This window comes from Arachis duranensis, chromosome 8, assembly GCF_000817695.3.
Source record: "Arachis duranensis cultivar V14167 chromosome 8, aradu.V14167.gnm2.J7QH, whole genome shotgun sequence".
In the NCBI taxonomy this organism is placed as follows: Eukaryota; Viridiplantae; Streptophyta; class Magnoliopsida; order Fabales; family Fabaceae; genus Arachis; species Arachis duranensis.
This window is the reverse complement of record NC_029779.3, coordinates 5,601,956-5,613,125: the sequence shown is the minus strand read 5'-3', so window position 1 is coordinate 5,613,125 and position 11,170 is coordinate 5,601,956. Positions and strand designations below refer to the sequence as shown.

General features: G+C 31.9%; 1 protein-coding gene and 1 pseudogene across 1 annotated transcript; both read left to right on the top strand.

The window, feature by feature from the left end:
• The first annotated feature begins 4,845 nt into the window (after nucleotides 1–4,845).
• Nucleotides 4,846–4,956, top strand: LOC127741324 (uncharacterized; annotated as a pseudogene).
• Nucleotides 4,957–5,023: 67 nt separating this feature from the next.
• LOC127741198 (nucleosome assembly protein 1;3-like) lies at nucleotides 5,024–6,140 on the top strand. The gene is made up of 4 exons (XM_052253210.1): nucleotides 5,024–5,108; nucleotides 5,189–5,250; nucleotides 5,429–5,605; nucleotides 5,868–6,140. Exons 1-4 carry the CDS (start codon nucleotides 5,024–5,026, stop codon nucleotides 6,138–6,140), a joined length of 597 nt encoding a protein of 198 aa, XP_052109170.1.
• Nucleotides 6,141–11,170: the final 5,030 nt, after the last annotated feature.

Below are 11,170 nucleotides of genomic sequence, written 5' to 3'. Positions count from 1 at the left end.
CTGTTTTTGGGTTATGAGTTAACTATTTGTATATTACTTTGTATATTTATTTTTACAGCACTCGCTATTCCCTACTGAGAACGTGTGGTTTGTTCTCACCCCAAAATCTTTCACCCTTTCACTGACACAGGTTTGAAAACTCAGTTTGAAGTTGCGGGCGATTATTAGTCTTATTTGAGCTAAGTTATGTGTTGAGTTGTCTTCATAGAGTTCCCTCGCCTTTACCGATTAGGATTTTATTTTATCCAGAGGGATAGATGTTGTATTCGAATTTGTTATTGAATTTATTTGTATGGTATTTTTTATTATTAATAATTATGTAATTATTATTACTTGGTGTTATTTGATAAATGTGTTTCACTAAAATTGAAACGCGAAATTGAACTAAAGGTTCAATATTAAATAGTAAATAAGAAAAACAGGTTAGTAACGCCTCACTTTTGGTACGATCATGACGTGTAAAAATTAGGGTACTACAAAATACATGTCAATATATAATTGTGTAAGAGAGATAAAAAAACATAAATTTAAAAAAGACCAAAATTCAAACTAAACAATCACAATTTTTTTTAAATTTAGGTTCAAATAATAAAATCTCTTTCTCTTTGTAAATTAATCATTCAGTAAATTTGTGATTTGATTGCAGAATTGATTCTGTGTAAAATTTACAGTAGAAATTTTTTTCAATGGAATTAACCATTCCATGCAAGACTAAAACTTCACTAAATAAAGGGTTATGCTATATGTACATTAAAATTAGTCACTAAAGTCAGCTATTAATATAAAATATATATTAAAATATAAATACACATCTATTATATCTATTATATCTATTATATACTACTAATTTTACAACCAAAATGTGTCACATGTCACTTTTTTATTGCAATTAAAATAAATTTTTTTCTAAAATTAAATAATTCTTTCCTCCTCTCTCACCATTTCTCTATCTCTCTCATTCTTTTACTCAATCTATCTTTTTTATATATCATTATTAATTATTAATTATAAATTTGACAATCAAAATATACAATATGGCATTCTCTAATTACATTCAAATAAAATTAAAATTTTAAAATTGAATATAGCTATATTATATATTGTATTTATATATTACTAACTAATTTAATAACTAAAATGTGTCATATGACACTCTCTTATTAAAATTTAGAGAAAATATTTTCTTCCAAAATTACTAAACCTCCTTCTTATATTCTCTAATCTATCTCTCTTTTTTTTTGTTTCTCTCTATCATTCGCACTCTATATATAATTTATATTTTATATTAGTAATTTGACAAATCAAAATATGCCGCCAAATATTCTTTTATTGTAATAAAATAAAATTTTTCTTTAGCTTCCAAAATTAACAATACGTTTTTTAGTATTTCGTATGAAAGAGTTTAATTTTTTAATAATAATTAATTTAACATTTGTTATCTAAAATTTGAAAGAATTTAACTTGTATACTCTTATATTTAATTAGGTGTTAAGTTTGTTGTACAAATAAAAATAATTAATTTTTATGCTTGTTATTTAAAAATAATATTTGTTACTCTATATATATAAAAATATAATTAGATATTAGCATAAAAAAATTTATATCAATTCTAACTTTTAATCACAATATTAGTATTTTTTAAATTATATACAATAAATAATTGAAAAAAAAAAGTAAAAACATAAATTAGAAAGATAAGTAGTAAAAAATTTTCTTTAAATTTTAATAAGAGAGTGTCATGTGACACATTTTAGTTATTAAATTAGTTAGTAATGTATAAATATAATATATAATATAGCTATATTCAATTTTAAAATTTTAATCTTGTTTGAATGTAATTAGAGAATGCCATGTTGTATATTTTGATTGTCAAATTTGTAATTAGTAATTGATAATGATATATAAGAGAGATAGAGTGAGTAAAGGAATGAGAGAGATAGAGAAAAGGAGAGAGAGAGAGGAGAAGATAACTCTTTAATTTTAGAGAGAAAAAATTGATTATAATTGCAATGAAAAAATGAGATGTGACATATTTTAATTGTAAAATCGATAGTATATAATAGATAATAAATATGTATTTATATTATAATATATATTTTATACAGGTGACTGATTTTAATATTTATAACATATATTTTACAAATGTTAATATGTTTATATTAATTCATTATTATTTTTTTGTATAATTATTAAAAAAAACGAGCACTCTCACAATCCAACAATTTTTTAAACAAATATAAAAAATAAAGCTTACAAATATATCTCATAAAAAAATACTAATTTTGTTTCCTTAATAAAATTTTTAGGGTATCATAATATTTTTTGCGGTTATTTTTTTTAGAGAAATACAAACAAATTAAGGAATAAATTATTAAAAAATAAACTTTATTTTACAATCGTGCCAAAAAAATTATTAGACCTTATACTTGAGTAGTTTTAATTTTATTTTGTATAATAGCCCAATAATATTTTTGTTCAAGACCCAACAATACATAAGATAATTTCAAATGACAATTCTATCCACAAGATAACTTTCCAATAATTATTGCACACTCATTTAACCCTTTAGAATATTAAAAAGTTGTAAAACCAAACTCACCAAGTGTCACTATTTTATTTAAAAATCAGCTCTTATTAGTCATTTTTAACCATTAATATATATATATATATATATATATATAAACAATCATATCATACATAGTGCCACCAATGCTCAATTGATACATCACAAAGATTACAAGAAGTCATAATAACCCAGATACAGTTATCCCTCTTACACAAAAAATGTATAGAGTACATATACTATATGAACATACAACATCCCGAGTATTCATGCATTAGCCCTAAGTCTGGATTTTAGGCTGGCTAAAACAATAAGAACATACCCCTCAATAAAATGCTAACAAAAGAGAGTAAAAAGATACTTTAATCTCTAGAGACTCAAGTCATATTGGGTGTAATAACCCAGTTTTTCTGTAAAATGTTTCTTTGGAATTTCTGTAATTAGAATTCGTGAAATCTGCATGACATGGCTCACTTTAGATTAACAGGTTGGGTCAATTCTATAATAAAAAAATATAATAATATAATAATATATTATTATTAAAAGGTTAAAGTAGTTCAAAATGTCAAAAGTAACGTTGAGATCATATGATTATTGGATCCAAATTCAACCGGCATAAGATTTTTACCAATACTCCTTACTCTAATAAACTATACCAAAATATTTTATAGTGGCATAAATACTGGTATATGAGCCAATTATTCAAATAAAGTAAAAATTTGTGATAAGAGAATTACCACTTTTGATAATTATCTTTTAAGAGTTAATCTGGATCACACATCTCATCTTTATCCTTATATAAAATTTTTGAACCTCGTCTCTCTCTCCTGAATCATTTTCAACAAACAGACGAATAAAAATAGGTGTTTATTATGGTACGATGATAAATTCATACGTATCAATACATTTAAAATATGGACAAGTAATAATAAGGTATGTAAAATTTATTTTTCACATCAGCATTTAATTTTTTTAAATATATATCATATTATCACTTTTACTAAAACACTCTTTTAATTAAATAAAAAAATATTTATTTATTTAATTTTATAAAAAGACCTAAATATCCTTTTTTGTATATATTAGACAAAAATTATTCTTTTAGATTAATTAAATTGTTTAATTTTATAATTTTAAAATTTAAAAATCTAAAAAACAAAAACAAAAATACATTTAACAAAATCATTTGTCTCTTCATAAATCCTAATCAATTATTCATACCAAAAAAATAAATAAATTTAAAAAGTACTAAACAAAATCACTTTATTCTTTATTTGTTGGGTTCTCATACAACTCTCATCTCTAATTGTTCATACAAAAAAATATCATCTGAAAAACTGAGAAAAAAATAAAAGAATAGAGCTTCATGTCTTCATATTCTTGGGTTTCTCACCAACACACTCTCAACGAACGTCTCTCTCATTCCTAATTCTGAGACTCAAACTCTCTCTTCTCTCACTGCCACTAGAGTCTCTCTCGGTCTCACTAGAGTCTCTACTCGTTCACACTCACCGGCATCTCATTGCTCCTCTTCTCTCGTCACCGGCGTTTTAACGTCTCGCGGCCTTTCCTGGGCTCCTCCTCGCCGGCGACAGAAGCACTCATCGAATCGTTGTCGCTCGTGGTCTTCTGGTTTCAAGTACTCGCCGTCGCGAGTCGCAGTGGATCGTGGACAGTCATAGGATCGTCACTTGCTTCGTTGCTCGTCTTCTTCTGGGGTCGGGTTCTCTTCGTCACCCAGTCGCCCTTGGTAAGTCCATGCATCATCACTTTCACTGTTCTCCCTTTTTCATATTCCATTCTCCCTGTATTTTGAGATGATGTTGAATTGGTAATCAATTAATTTGTTAGTGATTGAATCTTGAATTTGTTGCTGTCTTGCTGAATAATCACCGAATTTTTTTTCTTTGCTAAAAATCATCAGAGTTGAATTTGTTACTGATTATCATCGAACCTTGAATTTGTTGCTGGCTTGCTCAAACACCCCCTATTATGTTTTCTATGCACTACTTGTATATGTTACAGTTTTCATATGACCGGGCTTACAATTTGTTGCTGTCTTGCTCAAACACCCCCTATTATATTTATCTCTACAGTTTTTATATTGTACATTACTTCATTATTTCAGTTTGTTTTTGCATGATATACTTCAACTGATAGCTTGTTTCCCCTGAATGAATTAAAATAAAAAACTGTAAACTGAACATATACCCCATTCGGGTATTTGGATCAAATAAAAGCAAACAAGCTAAACCCCCAATTGACAAAAGGAAAATACAGCCAGTCTTATGATTGGACCAAGAGCAAGAATGTTCATTTCTTTTACATTTTGATAGGAATCTGTGGGTCTTAATACACTGTGATCTGCGGAGCCATTTTATGTGATTACATTCTATTTTATGTAATCCTTTTACCAAAAAAAGGAAAAAAAATCTATATCCCTCAACCATTTCTTAATGGATGCAGCGCTTTGAGATAGTTAATGGTGTCACTGAAGTTGAAGGAATAGCAGAGGAGAAAACTACAAGTGCTGAAGAGGATGAAGGTACTAATTACAAGATTACACCTTTTCTTTAAATAGCATTTCAATTCATTCATTGATAATATTTTGATTTGGTTTTGTAGAAAAAGGAGTACCTGCTTTTTGGCTCAATGCAATGAAAAACAATGAAGTGTTAACTGAAAAGGTTAGTTGGATCTATCAATAGTAACTCCTTTTTTTTAATGTTTATTTTATGTCTTACAACCAAGTCTTAGTGTTAGCTTAATAGGTTACTTGGTTCTATTCAATAGTAACTCCTTTTTTCTTTTAAATGTTTATTTTATGTCTTGCAACCAAGCTAATTTTAAGTCTTTGTGAAATAGATTTCAGAGCGTGATGAAGGTGCTCTCAAGTTTCTCAAAGATATCAAGTGGAGCAGGATAGACAACCCAAACGGATTCAAGCTTGAGTTTTATTTCGATACTAATCCTTATTTCACAAACACTGTTTTGACAAAAATATATCACATGATTGATGAGGATGAGCCAATATTGGAAAAAGCAATTGGGTGAAGACCCCTTGAACGGAAATAATCAAATCCATCTCAGGCATCAAGGTTATTCCTCTTTTAGGCCTTCATTTACTTTATAGCAAAGTGAGTACTAGAAGGCTGTTCAATTGTATTTGACTTTTTTTTTATTGCATTCTTGAATATATTAAATTTTAAAATCATAGACATATGTCTAGTGCATCAGTGAATTCTTTACTATAGTTGATGATTTATAGTGCCCGTTTCTTCTCTTCCTTACATTTTGTATTCAGGATAAGGGAGGGGGACTTGCATTTTTGAAAGGTGATCTGTTTGAACGAGCAGTTATTGATGGAAAAACATCGCAGACACCGCTTGTATATATAAACGAAGATCGTGAATATGTCATCTTCGATCCGTACGACAAAGAAGGTCACAAACTCGGCATAATTAGGCAGGATGTTGCACTTGAAGAACCTGAACTTACAAGAACTAGAAGAAGAGGAATTGCCGTAAAAGAAGGCCTTGATTCTGGACCAAAAGAATGGGAATTGAGGCTCTTCTAGAAGTAGGCTTCTAAGGCCACGCTTGTGGTGCCTTTTCACTCTTGTACACCTTCTATGCTGCTTTTCAGTGATGGGAAAAGGAGGAAAGTTTGTGTTTTGAGGGAAAAGCGTGGTGCACGAAATTGTGATCATCAATGGCGCCATCAACATGGTACGCTCAATTGTAATCTCAACTCTTTATCACAACTTCGCACAACTAACCAGCAAGTGCACTGGGTCGTCCAAGTAATAAACCTTACGCGAGTAAGGGTCGATCCTACAGAGATTGTTGGTATGAAGCAAGCTATGGTCATCTTGTAAATCTCAGTCAGGCGGATTCAAATGGTTATGGAGGATTAATGATTAAAAGATGAATAAAACATAAAATAAAGATAGAGATACTTATGTAATTCATTGGTGAGTATTTCAGATAAGCGTATGGAGATGCTTTGTCCCTTCCGTCTCTCTGCTTTCCTACTGTCTTCATCCAATCATTCTTACTCCTTTCCATGGCAAGCTGTACGTTGGGCATCACCGTTGTCAATGGCTACAGTCCCGTCCTCTCAGTGAAAATGTTCAACGCGCTCTGTCACAGCACGGCTATAGAATGATGATGAGTGTCACGATTCATCACATTCATCAAGTTGAGGAACAAGTGATATCTTAGAACAAGAATAAGCTGAATTGAATAGAAGAACAATAGTAATTGCATTAATACTCGAGGTACAGCAGAGCTCCACACCTTAATCTATGGTGTGTAGAAACTCTACCGTTGAAAATACATAAGAACAAGGTCTAGGCATGGCCGTTCCCAAAGAGGGTTCAATCATAAAAACATGATCAAAAGATGATCCGAAGATTGAAAGCTTCCCAAATACAATAGCAAAAGGTCCTATTTATAGAGAACTAGTAGCCTAGGGTTTACAGAAATGAGTAAATGACGTAAAAATCCACTTCCGGGCCCACTTGGTGTGTGCTTGGGCTGAGCATTGAAGTTTCCATGCGTAGAGACTTTTCTTGGAGTTAAACACCAGCTTTTGTGCCAGTTTGGGCGTTTAACTCCCACTTTTGTGCCAGTTCCGGCATTTAACGCCGGAAATTCTGAAGCTGACTTGGAACGCCTATTTGGGCCATCAAATCTCGGGAAAAGTATGGACTATTATATATTGCTGAAAAGTCCTGGATGTCTACTTTTCAACGCAATTGAGAGCGCGCCAATTGGACTTCTGTAGCTCCAGAAAATCTACTTCGAGTGCAGGGAGGTCAGAATTCAACAGCATCTACAGCCCTTTTCAGCCTCTGAATCAGATTTTTGCTCAGGTCCCTCAATTTCAGCCAGAAAATACCTGAAATCACAGAAAAACACACAAACTCATAGTAAAGTCCAGAAAAGTGAATTTTAAATAAAAACTAATAAAAATATAATAAAAACTAACTAAAACATACTAAAAGCATACTAAAAACAATGCCAAAAAGCGTATTAATTATCCGCTCATCAAAGCGCCAAACAGGTTCCTCTGGGAATATGAGTTCCTTTGATGATGAAGCACTAATCGAAGAAGGACCTCTTCTTCGGGTTTCTCTCTCTCAAACTTCGTATCTTTTTGCCTTGTCTATGATGTTAGTTGCTACTTTGGCTTTTTTGTTTTCTAATAACAACCAAGGGGCTCAGAGGAGGAGGCATATTTCACTGTATTCAAACTTTTTTTGTTTTTGACTTAGTTCAAAATTCCATTAGTCTCTTGGCAGTTTGGTTTTATTTTTCCTACCGGCCATCTGTGATTCTTACATCTCCATTAGTATCCTTAAGTGAAATTGGTGCATTATGCATATGCCATAAACAATACCATGTGCATTACTTTGAAATAAGGGAAGCAACTTTGCTGTGTCATTAGACTTAGACTGAAGCCCTTGCCCTATACTGCAGTTGATAGGAAAAAATATATAAAATCAAATAAAATAAAAAAAACACACTTTATTATATGTGTTCCATGTCTATTGCAGTTTCTTGGTATTATTGTTTTAATGCATACACTTCAAGTTATACTGATACTCAGTGAAACAGAAGAGTATTTATTAACAGTATTTATGGTAAGAGGATACATTTATAGATAATTATTAAAAAATAGTTTCCATCTTTTTTAAAATCCTACACAATAATCTAGAGGAGTTTAAGAAAAATGATTCAATTTGATCGCAGCTATCACTGTTGGGAATCCTTGGAATATTGATTTCGATACATACGATTATCAAAGCTAACTACTATGGTCCAAGGACTTTAATACCAGGTTACAACATTTGTTCTTAACCACTCGTGAATTAGATGGTGTAGTGAGAATTAGTTACTAATAAAATTGTAAGAATTAGCGGGAATCCAATTAATGATTGTTTCTATGTACAGATTCATCATTCCCCTATTTCATCACGTGAAGAGTGCAAATCATACTGGTGATTCCATGCTACATGGTCAATTTCAGATGAAGAAATTGCTTTGATGTTGAATTATTTGATGAAAATCAGAGTGGAGATGAGGACACTGTGATCACGTTGTATAAAGGGCAAATCATCAATGCCTAAATTATAGAGAAAATTAACGTTGTATGCTTAACTTGTATGCAAAAATAAACCAAATGTATGTTGTACACATGGAAAAGATCATAAGCATTATTGATGATTGAAATTACCAGCAAAATTCATGTAATCTACGGGCACATATAATTAGAAACATACCTTATAATGAATATATAACTAAAACCATAGTACTTAGAACACAACATCATGCATAATCTAGACACATACATGAACTCTAGCAACACTTCAACCACACAAGGGGTCAAAACAAGACCCTTTATTCAAAATAAAAGGACACAACAATAAAGAAAATCAACAAACTGAGGACAATAACAGTAAGTAAATGTGATATCATAATCTTCAATATTCTGAACCGAGCACAAACTTTTCTCATTCTTCCTCCGATTCTGATTCAGCATTCTGAGGCCAATCAATGAATGGTTGAGAATTCTTCCATATTTGAGAGTCCTTCTTATCACCCTTCAGTCCCTTTGAATACCAATGCACGACGTGCTCTTTTTCCACCAAATCAACATCATAGAGGGCTTTCAGAATAAGTGCAACCTCCTTCAACGCATTGCTACCTTTCTTGTAACAGAACTCCTCAACAGCATTGAGCAATAATATCTGTGATCCCTTGTCATCTCCAGCAACTACAGCAGCAAGGTGATTCTTTGTCTTGGTAGCTTCTTTTCCAAACCCTTTTTCGACGCCATTAAATAATCCTTCAAAGAAGTGCATTCATCTTCTCCTGAGCAGATACAGGAAATGCAGCAATATGTGACTGCAATTCCTTCACTGCAACACCTTTCTTCAAATATGCTTTCACTTCCTTGACCACAGTTGCATAGTTCACAGTGTCACCATTCTCAGAATCCTTGCTTTCTGTTTTCTTCTTCTTCTTTTCTGGTTCATTTGTCGAGAGCATGCCTGACGAAGGGATTCTTCCATGGTCTAGAATTTTACAAATAAGCTCTCGTTGAAAGTATAGCTTCTAAACCAACAAAAATTCTTTCATACAAAAAACTTGTTTGTTACTAAAGTAAACCCAGTAAAATTTATAACCGAAGTATTTAAACCTCGGGTCGTCTCTCAAGGAATTGCAGGGAGGTATGATTTATTATTGGTTATGGAAAAGTATCTTTTGGATTTTTTGAAAGGTTTGAACAAGGAATTTAGATGGCAAGAAAATAAATTAATAACTAGAAAAACTCTTGGCAAGGTATGAGAACTGGAAATCCCATCCTAGTTATCCTTATCAGTTGCGATGAGAATTGTTTATTGCTCCCACTTAGTTAACCCTTACTAAATAAAGGAAAGTCAAGTGGACTAATCAGTTTGATTCCTCAAATCCTAGTCAACTCCTATGGAAAGACTAGCGTTAGAGGAATCCAAATCAATCAGCAAATTCTAATTTTCAATCAGCACCGAATTTGATAACTCAAGTGTCACCAATTACTCAACCAAAGCCAAAGGGAAAAAAATCCAAATTATTTATATCATAAATAAAAGAAAGCAATCATAAATCTGAAATACCTCAAATTATATTAAATATAAAATCAAATCTAACATGAGAATTCATAAATCAAAGTAATAGAATAAATAAAAATAGAAGAGAAACCAAAGTAAAGGAACATTGAACCTGGAATGAAGAAGAAGTAAACCTAACCTAAGAGAAATCTTAAATCCTAAAAACTAAGAGAGAGCAGAGAGCCTTTCTCTCTAGAAAAACTACATCTAAAACTAAAATTGTGAATAATAAATGTATCTCATCATTCTGCCTCACTCCCAACCTCTAATCTGTGTTTTCTGGGCCTGGAACTAGGCCAAAAAGAGCCTAGAAATCGCTAGGAGTGATTTCTGTAACTTCTGCACGTGGCGCACATCACGCGTACGCGTCAGTCACGCTTACGTGTCACTCCTCTTTTCCGCTGGTCACGTGTACGCGTCATCTACGCGTACGCGTCACGTCCCGTTGGTCAGCCTCATTATTCCTTTGTGTTCCTTTTATTTTTACATGCTTCCTTTCCATCCTCTAAGCCATTCCTACCCTGTAATCCCTGAAATCACTTAACGCACATATCACGGCATCGAATGGTAATAAGAAAGGATTAAGATTAGCAAAATGTAGGCCAAAGAAGCATATTTTCAATCATAGCACAAAATCAGGAAGGAAAATATAAAACCATGCATTTTGTATAAACAAGTGTATGAAAGATTGATAAAATTTACTCAGTTGAGTACAAGATAAACCGTAAAATAGCGGTTTATCAATGACCATATCAGCAGTTACAGCACTTAACTGTTCTTGGATACGTTGACGAGCAGCATCAATAGATGTATCCGTTTGCCACTGAACATCATCATCACCATCATCATCTTCATCACGGGCCTCCTCTTTCTCTTCAATTTGTTGTGCATAAGCTTTCCATCGCTTAATCTGGAAAGAAGATCTTCTGTCAGCTACTGCTTCAGAAGCT